Source organism: Dromaius novaehollandiae, chromosome 14 (genome assembly GCF_036370855.1).
Source record: "Dromaius novaehollandiae isolate bDroNov1 chromosome 14, bDroNov1.hap1, whole genome shotgun sequence".
Lineage (NCBI taxonomy): Eukaryota > Metazoa > Chordata > Aves > Casuariiformes > Dromaiidae > Dromaius > Dromaius novaehollandiae.
Window position 1 is genome coordinate 17318006 of NC_088111.1, and position 12376 is coordinate 17330381.

General features: G+C 47.2%; 1 protein-coding gene across 3 annotated transcripts in view; it reads right to left on the minus strand.

Moving 5' to 3' along the window:
• Positions 1-6704, minus strand: part of SEC14L5 (SEC14 like lipid binding 5) — a 42289-nt gene extending 35585 nt beyond the window's left edge. Inside the window, exons 1-5 of one of the 3 annotated variants that reach the window (XM_026096359.2) lie at positions 6265-6704; positions 4702-4829; positions 3336-3415; positions 2769-2848; positions 1534-1609 (exon numbers count right to left, since the gene is read on the minus strand). In XM_026096359.2, the coding sequence (XP_025952144.2) occupies positions 1534-1596 (63 nt within the window). In that variant the 5' untranslated portion in view covers positions 1597-1609; positions 2769-2848; positions 3336-3415; positions 4702-4829; positions 6265-6704. Of the gene's footprint in view, positions 1-1533; positions 1610-2768; positions 2849-3311; positions 3416-4701; positions 4830-6264 lie in introns of all 3 variants that reach the window. The other 2 variants (XM_064520454.1, XM_026096358.2) reach the window with 2 other exon arrangements.
• Between the last annotated feature and the right edge of the window lie 5672 nt (positions 6705-12376).

The following is a 12376-nucleotide window of genomic DNA, read 5'->3' on the forward strand; positions in this document are numbered from 1 at the left end:
TGTCTTATTCTAAGGCTACACTAAGACAGCAAAGAACATAGCCAGCAAAGTTTCACTACCACGAGCAGGTCAGGTGCAACCTTAGGCTGCATCCATATCTACAGCAAGCCACTGGCTTAGCTGTTAAACAACCACTGCAAACTCAGACGAGGCTGGAAACAGGGAACAAAGTGAAAATAGGGGGAAAAACCCAAGCATTGAGAAGAAAGTGTTTATTCTGATAATCAGAAAGAACTAAGGTGAATGGCAACCGCTTTTAGCTAAGGAAGTGCTGCTGCCTTTGGGGCACACACACTTCAGCCCAAAGAGTCTCTCATCCCATTTTAGCTACTGAAATAAAAGACTGAAGATTGTTTTGGATAAACAAATCTTATGGCACTGATTTCCCAGGAACCCAAAATAGGTAGTGTTGTCAAGAGAGACACAAAGCGCAAGTCACACTCTCCCTTCCACTCATGGGGATGATTTCAACTATCTGTAAGCTATAGCTTTTCATCTTCATTCTTGATCCCTAACAGACCAAAGAAAATTGTTGTTCATGTTCAGCAAGGAAGGAAGACAATGGAAAAAGCAGCAGACTAAGAAAGTCTCTAGTACCAAGCCTCAGGGAATCCTAGAGTTGACGGAAATGCTCAGCAGAGGTTACAAAACAAAGCCTTGCAAGAATCCGTATGCAAGCCTCCAAGGCATGTGCCCAAATGCTCAGTGCTGCCCTTGAAATACAGGAAGCAAGCCCTTCAGAAGAATATTTGGCACACACCTTGGAAGACAATGGCAAAGCCCAGAATACCACGTGTGCCCTTCAACTGTACCTGTCTAAGGAATTTACCATAGCCACATTAACTTTTCACAGCACCAGCAAAAGAGTTGCAATCACAGGCCTGAAGCCTCTTCTGGAAATTACAAAATTTAGAAAGAGATTTCCCAACATTTCAATCATGGGGTGAATGGGAAAGAACAATATGGAAGATTTTTTTTTTCAAAATTTCTCATTTTTAACAAAACCAAAAAGCTCAGTGTGATTTAGAATTGAGTTCTAGATACAGATATCCTACCATACTGATTGGGATGAGAAAAATTGAGTCTCCAAAAATATTCAGGCTGAAGCTATCTCATTACTAGTTTTTAATCATTTTTGCTCAGATCAAGAGATTCTAGACCAAATGTATTTCATGACACTGCAAAGACAGTGTCTGACCATAAACTGTCTAACCCCATTCACCCAAATGTTACATTTTTTCCTCCTTTGTGATATTACTCTTACATGTTATAGAAGGGTTTTTTTTTCCTCCTGTAGTAATTAAACTGACAATTAAAATATTTAGAGGTTTGTTCTGATTTTTCACAAAGAATTGAATAAAGGATGAAAGATAACAAGAGTTAAACCTCTGTTCCCACAGTGTACCCATAAGACTGCCATAAAGACATACTAGCCCAAACTTCAGTTCCCCACCTCCCACTGCCTTATGTCAAGTAAGACAGAGGTTGCAGTCCTTAGCTGCGGGACAAGTAGAAGTGCTGAGTGTTACTCACTGCCATGACGAGCTCAAAAGGATATTTGTAGACTCGAACAGGGGACTGATACTTTTGCACCATTTTTACTACACACCTGTAACAGAAGGAAAACAGCAGATTTTAGACTCTTCATCCAGAACATAACTACTGTAACATGTCCTAGCACTTTTCACCTATAGACCTTACTAGAAGCCTTAAGTATTTTTCAGATAGAGAGGAGGAGACATATTAGGGAAAATATCTTGCCCTGTGTCACTCAGCAAGTCAGTAGCAGGGACAGAATGAAACACAGCCTGCAATCCCAGTGCTGTGTCCAGTAAACAATACTGTCCTTTGCTGCTTCCCAACACTGCAGTGAATTCCACTTAGAGCTTAAACAAAACTCATGATAATAAAGCACAAAACAGAGATATAAACTCAGAATCAACTGGCTGTACCCTGGAGAAGGAAGCCTCTCTTAGAGGGCTTGCAAACTTAAAAGGTGATTTTTTTTCTCTTCTTTTCTGCATTATGTTTGATATCATCATGCAAAATCATTTATGTTGCAACAGTTTCCAGTGCTAAGCCTTGGCTTCCTGTATGTTAGCATTTTAAATGCTTTTGGGCACACAGTAGCATCCAGCTGTTTTAACCCCACTAAAAGAAAGAAAAGGGAAACAGCATGCTTAGAGAACATGCCTGACGCTTAGCTAGCAATCACATCCCACTGACTGGATGCCCACTGCTTCCAGCTGAACTAGGAAAATAACTGCATGTAATGGTAACAATTCAGTTCTCAGCATTTCATTTCTCCTAGCCACCTCTCACTGTTCTCATCAGGATTCCTCCCTCAGATGCTTTTGCTGGGGTTTTAACCCTCAAGCATGCACCAGTAATCAGCATCTGAAGGAAGTATGTAAAACATCCAAGATGTTCTTAAGTTGCTTTCTGTAAGTCCTTTAAGATGCTGCCCCTATTAATACCATCTACAAACATCAGAAGCAGAAAAGACTGGGCTGCTGATTCCACCCCACTCAAATTCCACTGCAAAGCAGACACAGCCTTGGGCGACACGGTGCAGTGTAGCACTGAACTCAACAGAGCAAAAGACAACTTATCCCTGACATTTTAAGCCAAAAACTGGAGCTGAAACATAAAAGACAAAACCAGTGAGACATTTTCCTCCAGGAAGACTGCTGCAAAATGCTACTATACAGGAAAATCTAAGCATTAAGCAAGGGAAAGGGGAAAAAAAGCTTTAAAAAGTTTGGTACCTGAGAATGGGGGATGTTTGTAGACGAGTCTCACAATCAGATGGTCAGGCCTTGCTGGATCTCAGAGAGTCTCATTGGTACTAAAAGCCAGTCCACACAGAACAAGAAAACGGAGAAGAGAACGCATCAGTGGAGCATCCAGCTCCAACTGAAGCGAACAGAGCAGGGGCAAGCAAGCACCCAGGAAGCCCAGGCTGCTATCATGTAACAGATACTCGAGCCAAGAGAAGCACAGGGCACCTTGTAACGCAACGCTGTAATATGATTATGTAACCGCGATACCTAGGCTGTGCGGGAACCCGCCGCGTAAGTGCAAATATAGCAAGACAAGCCTAGTCAAACATATTTTGCTGTGATCTTGCTACCAGTTATGAGTTTGCCTTCTAATTGAGAGCTGCAATACCAGATTTTCCAAAGCTTTATTGCTCCCTACTTCCCTAGCTGAGGGAAGTTAGAGAAAAAGGGCCAGAGACTATTGCAGCCACAGGAACTGTGGAAGACAGATAGCTGCTAACTCAAACATGCCCTAAAAACCATTTATACCTTGGAGAAAGTGTAGTGGCTGACCTGTTATGCCCTCTTCTCAGAAGAGGACTGTGAGAGAGTCATTCTGCTCCTCAAAGCAGGAGGAACTCCAGCTAGAACATCTGAAAAAAAGAAAAGGCAGTGAAAAGTAGCTGTTCTGTGCACATAGATATACATACATGATTAGTAACGATAAGATTTCAGGTTTTACCACTAGCCAGCTAAGCCATGTTAGCTAACCACATGCATCCCTCTAGAGCTTTAGAACTACAAAGACAGACATGTTTTTAAAATTATTTCATGTACTCCACTCAAATTACAAATAGATGTGTTCAACCACATTGTAAAGAAAGGCAGAAGGAAGCTACACATCTACAGAATGTGTCTGCTCCTCAACTTGCCATCACACCACTCCAACCTCCACAGTGGCTCAGGCTATCTCCTCTACTTTGTATTTGCATCCGGCTAAAAGCACGTATTAGCAAATGCAGTTCAGCTGAAGAGCAGTGACACACTAAACTGCAGCTTGATCACTTATAACCATCAATCGACAGCAAGAGGAAGACCTATAACCATTAATTGGGAAAGCTGGGGAAGACCATGACCTCAGCTGGCCAAGCCCAGTTCAGTTTAAAAAACTCAGAGAGGCTAAAGCAGCTAATGCATTGAAGCAACATATCCAGCTAATCATTTTAATATTGCAATTAGACATTGGAAGTGTTTGGAAGTATTGCACACGTGAATACATAGAACAGCGGCAGCTACCACATTTCATGAAGCATCCAGTAGTAATACTCTAACTGCAATGCCAACTGCACAGAGAGTCAACAGTCTGAAACTCCCTGCAGAGTCCAGCTGGCTTACGTTCCCCTCTTGCTACAATCCATACAGCAATCCACAGACTAACCGAACCCTGGAAGGCAACGAGTTAGTTACAAGCCTGATATACACCAGCTGGCAGGATACTGGGAGAAGGAGGGCAGGCTTACTGCAAATTGGAAGTATATGAACCCTTGGCTGCGTATAGATTTGCCTGCTGTAACTTTGGTAGCATTTCAGAAAAAAGTTGAGTTTTTTAATGAGAAGTGATGTAAATGCAGCATGCAGAGCTACTGTTACATATTAGCTGAGCCTGAAGAGAGTGCGGACTCCCACGAGAAATACTATGTACACATCACTACACATACAGCAAGGGGAATAGAGGCAGTAATATTAACTGCATGTTTCCATTTTATTTAGAATCATTCACTAGATACCTGAGGGATTTTCCATATGTTTAACTTTTATTCCATTATTATTTGTAGAAGGGACATACTTAACAGAGTACAGCCATTTGGCTGGAAATAAGAAGTTGGGTTTATATATAAATGTACAATATATATAAAAGCCTGAACCAAAGCCCCCTCACCCTTGCTTCTCAGTCAGCCTAGTATGAAGTCATTCAACTCTTTCTACATCAGCACTGCATGTTGGATGGTGAAACTCAGCATCTAGTGACTTCAGTAACTTCTCCCACCCGTAGTGGCTTCTCTTCAGCTGGAAGAGAACAGAGCAGCAGTGGTAGGTTTTTGGTTTTGTTGGGGGGGGGGGGGGGGGGGGGCAGGGGGAAACAGAGCACTACTGAAAATACCAGAGTTTTGGAGTTCAAGTTCTGCTAGCTTTCACATGTCATAGCAGAGCTGCAGCACCCAGCCGAGCTGGTATTTGCAGTTACAAAAGGGAGGCCCTCCAGGCATTGCCCTCTTCCCTCCCCCCTTACAAGGTGAAGGAAGTGTGTGTGGTGTTTTCTCTGCCTTAAACACCTTTCACTTAGGCAGATGTTGGCACAGTAGCTGACGCTTTGCACATATAATAGCAAGATGGTACAAAGCAGTAGGATATTTATTAAGGCTCTTTCACATGAGTCAAGAACTTGTTCTCAAATCTTCTGTACTGAAACAGTACAGGCAGAAGCTTTTAGTATCTCTTTAGAAGTAGACATAAGTCTTCTCAGGCAAAAAGATTTGATCTTCCTATTCCATCTTACACCTAAGAAATGTCTATGGTGTGGGGAGTGGAAGAGTATGAAGAGTTTTAAGGCAGCACACTTGTGGAGTCTGGCCTCCCCTTTTTACACCTTGCAGAGATGCCTGGAGTCCTGTTGATATAATCAAAAGACAGGCAACACAAACATTCAGACGACAACACTCAACATGTTCTTTACAAGACAAAAAGGGACAGTTTCTCTGGCTGAAAGGGGAAGAGGAAAAAGGAACAGCATGCAGCAGTCTCCTCTTGAAGCTGTGGGAAGTTAGCCCTGTCCTCCATCTATGTGGCAAAATAAGCATCATGCCCAACACCTTCACATTTTCATGTCATACTTATAAGTGGATTTTCTTGCCAAAGCAGCATGATTGTTCCTTTGCACTACCACATACTAAATGCTAATTGAAATTTAGCAACCTGCAGCAGCAGTCTTTCTTGAAGGAAACAGTCTCATTCCTCCCCCATGTCACTCTCCAAGAAACATCCTTCTCCCTGCCATAGGGAGTGATGCTATATGCCTTTTTAGCCATCAACATGGCAGTATACATCTAACTCTTATTAAATTCAACTTAAAAACGGAGACCTGCTCTGGTTCACCTTAACACATAGAACAAGAGTAGGTCCAGTTGCCAGGTCCCTTCACATCGCTACACAGCACCAGCACAGAACAGTTCCAGCTCGCCCCGTGCACAGTTCACAGGCACGTTTCCTTCGAACACGGGCACGCTGCCCACGGACGCACTTGCTAGCCCCAGCCAGACACCAGCGGTGCTATCAGCGCGGTCCCCTCCTCACACCGTCTGCAAGCTGATTTTGCTACTTGGAGGAGTTAAAGCCAAGTGACCCAGAGTACAACAGCACATGCTTGGCTTAACCCTACCCTCAAGCCAATTGAGTTTTATATAGAAGCTGACCCAAATACATCAGTACACTCGCAGTGACTTACCCGGGTCAGCCTGCGAGTCCAGAAGCACCGGAGGGCCAGCCAGGTACTGCAGCAGAGCTGAGCAGCTAGTTTCCAGGACCAACCGGGGCCACGCGCGATCAGCCCGGGTGAGGGATCAGCTTCGCGGGAGGGCTGCCGTTGCCCCCCGCCCCACGCCGAGCTCAGCAGGCGCCGGGCCGCGCTGCTACAGGTGCTCCGTGCCGCGGGGCTGCCGCCGGCACCGCCTCGCCGGCGCTCGCAGGAGGCGCTGGGAGCGGGCACGTCCGCCGTGCAGCAAGCCGCCACCACGCTTCAGCGAGGAGAGCTAGAGAGCGAGAGATTAAACGATCGCCAACTTCCCCGCAGGAGGACAGAAACCAGCAAAACTTTGAAGTCGGTTTTTAAATAAACCCGGAGTGATTCACAGCCCGACGGCTCGGGGTTTAAGCCTGTCACTCATCGCCACTCGGCTTTTACCCGCTCTCTCTAATCCCCCGAGGATTATGACTAAATTTCCCTTTCGGCTCCTCGGAGCTGCAGGAATAACGGCTCCCGGCACCGCCGCCCCCGCCGCCACACGGAGGGCGCCGGGCAGGCCCGGGCACACGGCGGGGCGCCGCCGCCGCCCCCCGGCGAGCCCCGCGCACGGCAGCCGCGGGGGGACGGGCCCGCCGCAGCGGGGCACAGCAGCAGCAGCAGCAGCAGCAGCAGCAGCAGCAGCAGCAGCGCCGCCGCCCCCCTCCCAGCGCGCCGCCCCCGCGCCCCCTCACCGCTCAGCACGGCGGAGCCCGGCCGGGCCCATGCCGAGCGCGGCGGCCCCGGCCCGCTGCGCCGCCCCCCACGGCCGCCGCCGGCTCCACGCGCTGCCTTCAACCGCCGCGCGCGCCGCCCCCGCCGCCCGGCCCCGCCCCGCCCGGCCGCGCGCGGCGCCGCAGAGCGCTGTCCATTGTGCTGCGGCCCCGCCCCCCCGGCACGTGCGTTCCCCCAACCCCCCCCCCCCCCCCCCCCCCGCCGCCATTTCGCCGCGCGGCGCTGAGGAGCGGGCGGGGGGTGGGAGGCTGCGTGGCGAGGCCGGTCCGTTCGGCAGCGGCCGCGGTGCGGCTCGGCTCGCCCAGGCGGCTCAGCCACAGTAATTCAGGCGTCTTAGAAGGCTTTAACGTGCAGCAGTTACCTGCCCTAAAGGATCAGGTGCCCCCGCCGCTGCCGGGGAGGTTCAGAGCCCTGCCCCGACGCTGGGAGCAGCGAGCCGCTCTAGGCCCTGGGCGGAAGGAGGCAGAGCTGCAGTCCCGCGTCCTGGTCATCGCAGCGGGATTTAGGGCTTCAGGAGCTGTCCCGCTAGCGTGTTCACCCACCTCTTTTCTTAGGCTCTGTCAGCGCGTTGCACAGGCCGCTGGTTTGTTGCATGGAGGTCGGTTATCTGGAGAGGTGCCCGCTCGCCCTTCGAGGGCGGTTCGCTCCCCTCTCAGCTTTTCGTCTGTGTAGTCTCTGACGCTGCTGCGCGAACCCGAGGGAGGTGCCGCCCGCCCCGTGCTGCGGAGCACGCGACGGGAGCGGGCCCGGCCGGCCACGTGCTGGGGAAGGGGGCCGCGGCAGGGAGTCGTTGCCAAGAGCAGACGGCGTCCGGCGGGACCTCCGGGCCGAGAGGGCTCCGTGCCGCCGCCCCTCGCGTGCCAGGCTCAGGCGGCGGGACGGGCGCACGGCACCGTGCTGCTCCCGTAAGCCGTGGCGCCAGGGTGGAGGAGAGGGAGGTGAGAGACCAGCCTGGGAGTGTTTTGCACCTTCAAAGCCTGCTTTCAAAACCTCCCAAGGGACCGGCTGGCACCTGGGGAGATGTTAGTGAAAACATCGTGCTCCCGCGTGCTGTTGCTTTTTCTTTTCCCGTCTCCTTACCACTTGCAGTCCCCTTATCTGCGCGGGCATTTCGGGAAGCTGCGCTCCTGCTTCTGACGGGCAGCATTTCCTGAAGCGCTCCGCTCCCTCGGAGAGGAGGCCAGCCTGGCAGCGCTCCGTAAAGAGAGGATCCACAGAGCTGTCAAGTGGCAAAACAGCCTGAAAATTCACAGCAGCTGGCATTTCCTAGAGGCCTCCGTACAACTGCCAGGCATTGAGAACCACAACATTATCCAAGGCCCAGATTATCTAAATTTACTTTGTAAATACATGTTGTCTTTTCCTATCCAGAACATTGCTTTTTCAGAGAAATACCTCCATCACTGTTAAATTTCCTTAGAGAAGGAAGAAAGGAAGAATAAACGAAATAAAGTACAACTTCTACCCCATTGTTACAAATCCTGCACCAACCCATTACAGTCTTATGACCTAATAGTGGTAATTTTACTTCTGTTCTAGTCATAACAGCTTGTCAAGACTGCAGAGAGGACCATCCCATCCTTTCCTCTGGTAGGCAGCCCTGCTCTGCCATTTCCGTTTTCCAACATACATCCTCTCCTGCTGCCAGAAGACCACTTGGCATTTTACACTTTCGATATGCGACTTCTTCCCCTGTCAGAGAGGCCGTTCTCTCCTGGCATTCCCAAGCGTCATGAAGTCTCTTCATGTCAGCTTTCTATCCTTTCATCTCCAAGAGAAACCCCTTGCTGTGTGGTGCCCATGTCCTCCTTTCCTTACGACTGAAAGGGAAGAATATGCTGTTAGAGCAGCAGCAAAGAGGTGCACCCAATTTTTCCGTCAGCTGACCCCGACCGGATGCTTGCCTCAAGACATGGCATTCAGTGCTCAGTATTTCTCCTGGCAGCTTTTCAGAAAGAAGTTATCAGCCCACAGCAGCCCAGCACAGAGTTATCGCTGGTCTCTGTAAACAAAAATTAGAGCGTTCACCATGAACGATGTCTGGCCTGTGGTTACCGCTCACCTCCACTTCCCCAGTACTGACGGCTTTTCACCTCAAACTCTCTTCCTCTCCAGCTTTCTTCCCTGATCTGTGGGGGCGAATTTGAAAAACTCGGCAGAAAAATCCCGTGTGTCATGTGCTGAAAGAAGAACTTGTAGGGTTTGCTCATGGTATTGTTATTTGTATTTTACGTCGGGTAGACAGAAATGCGTGAGTGGTTTGCCCTACGCTTTTGTACATGTGTGAATGCTTATTATCAAAGCAGCTGTCCTCTGAAAAAGCTGCAAAGGAGGTTTGTGGCAGTGCTGTAGTCAGTGAGGCCAACAAACTCACAAGTCTGTCCTGGAAGTGCTGGGCTAGCCTCAGCCCTGTGCAAGAGAAAGATCACTGTGTCATGGAAAAGTAGGATCACGCAGACAGCCCTGCATTGTCACACTTCAGTCACTTTCCAGTCCCCTTTCACATGTGTTTAACAACCTTAGAAAAATCAGCATTGTTTAAACATTAAAGAGTCTCTTTAAAAATTCAGCAGGAAAGTTCGCCTGGTTTTTAGAGCCATTTTTAAAGCACGGTGGAAGTGTTATTTCCACTCTCTAGGCCTGGGCTTTTGTCCAGCCAATGTCAGTGAGTGGAGCTGAGAGAAAAAGGAGGCTCTGCAGCCTCCAGCACTGGAAACAGAAATGCCAATCTACTCCACAGCAGTGTTCAGGGTTAGTTTTCATCTCTGCTATGAGAAACATGTCTCTCTCGAGAGCCTTTTTAGCACTTAACCTAGCTCTCTTTTATAAAGCTAAGTAAAAGTTCAGCCTGCTGTTGTAAGAGTCAGCAAAAGTAAAGATTTTTGAGGGTTTCTTCACTGAAAACACAGAACAGCAATAGGTCATTCCAAACCATTCTCCAGATCCATTTGTACTAGAAGGTCAAGCCCACATACTGTGGTCCTCTAAAGATCTGCCTTCCCCATGTCACTCAGAGATAAGCTGGCACTATCCATCCCATTTTTCTGGTCCAAAACTGAGATGAAGCATGCTTCCCAAGGTCACACAGTGAAATGGCAGAGATCACTGGCAGAGATGGAAATGGAGACCTAATGAGCTTCAGTGCAGCACATCTTACGGAAATGGAGACCTAATGAGCTCCAGTCCAGCACATCTTGCAGCAGATTCAGTTACCTTGCTCATCACACTGCAGATAAACAGTGCTAATGGCTCTCCGCTACATTCACCTTTCAAGATAATGCCTAGGTGGCTACCTGCCTAAGCTTCCCTTTTTTGCATGTGTTAAAATAGTTTGATATTCCTATCTTGTTTTGGTTTATTTCATTAGAGGAAAAGGATTCCCACCCTCTGACCCACCAACAGGTGAGAAATTAATTTCTGCCTTGCTTAAGAAAATATAAAAATAAAAATAAAAATAAAAACATCAGGTCAGTAATATTTTACACTAAAAACTTCCAAGTGAATAGCTGACTGCACTGATGTTCTTTAAATGCATTGTCATGAGTTTATACATATGCAGTGTGTTGAACACAGTCCGTTACGCCCATTTACTGGCATAGTTTGCTTTTCCCCTTGCGGCTCATAAAATACTTGCCATTTTCCATCGTAATCGCTCAGTGAGATCTAGTACCATGCAAGACTCTAATTTTCATCAGAAATACTTCTTCTCCTCCTTTCTATTAGGACATGCTGGGGCCCTCTTACAAAGATATAACATGCTGTGACAGCAGCAGATCTCCACCAGCAAACTATGATATTGCAAATGATGATGGAATTTAGCTCTTTATGAGTGCCAGACAGGCCCTGTGTAAATAAAATATGTTCTGGCTAAATACCATGTTCTGTGACTTTTCTTTCTGTGCTGTTCATTCCTTTTTGCCTCTTGGTAGCTCTACGGGAAGGTGTCATTTTGTGACTAGCTGAGTTCTGCTTAAATCCACTTGCCTAGGAGTAAATGATGACATAGGGTTGTTATTCTAGGTCACCAAAATCAGCCGCACCTCCAGGAGCACAATTCTCGTCATGTCTTAGCTTTCAACATTTCTCTGAAAAGGTAGCAGCTAGGAACAATGCTATTAATAGGAAATGGAAAGTTTTCTGTGCTTGAAGCAATGGCAAAAGGAAAATGATGAGCTTAACATGATACTAAGAAAAATTATGTAAACAAGCTAAGAAGTTTAACTGCTTTGAAAAGCAAAATGTACACAATGCATGATGTTCTGGCTAGTAGGAACCTGGATGCTTTCTTTTCCAAAAAGGTTGCCAGTTGTGCTAAGAACACAGGATTGTCTAGGCTTTTTAAAAGGCTAAAATCTCCACAGCTCTTTTTCTAGCATACAGCTCAGGATACATAAAATACAGTGGCCCTGGGTCAGCAACTAGTTGTTTCCACCTTTTACCATGTGTTTGCATCACCTGCATAACATTTCGGCTCTGTCAGGCTCGTTTCGACGAGGCTTTGACACACTGCGATACTTTTGCACAAAAATCTTTCTTGGGACATGAAAAGACAAATCGCTTGACAATGGAAGGAGCATCAAATATGTTCCCTTTCAGATCACATAGCTGATCCCTGGGACAGGACAGATCCCATTGGGCTGTACCGTTCCAGCACTTGGGGAGGCAGAGTTCAATACTGATAAATTGACATAATTCCATGGTTGTTGGAGTCATTAGCAAAACTGTTAACTTCCACAAGAACAGAATTAGGCCTAAATAATTCAATATTCCCTATAACTAGTCCCTTTTCTATTAGGTTTCTCAGATGCCTTTGGGTATACGTAACAATATAGCTGAACACCTGCTACTTCCCAAAATCTTCTTTGTAATATTCTCTGGCTAGTGTGGTGAGCAAAGGCTTTTAGACGTCTTCCTAGGATGGGACACCTCTGGCTGAAGGCTTTTAAAGATGCATTGCTACCGGCAGGCTGGTATTGCCATACTAACCCCAGGGGAACTGGAGATATTTTTAGAGAGACAGAATAGGCCAAACTGGTGAGACTAGGTTTTACTCTATGCACTTTTCATTCCTGTTGTCTTGCAGTTTTGCCCTCTCTATATAATACATGAGATGAGAACAAAGCCATAGGACTAAATCCACAAGTAACATTAAGTATTACCATTCCATTGAAACAACACTGGGGAAAAAAACATTAACCATAGACATCCCAAGAAGATTAATATTTTTTAAAGTATCTTTTTCCTGGGAGAATTCCTCATGAATGGTCCAAAGAATTACATTTCCTTTTAAAAGTCCTTTAATTTATATTCTGAGGGATGTATT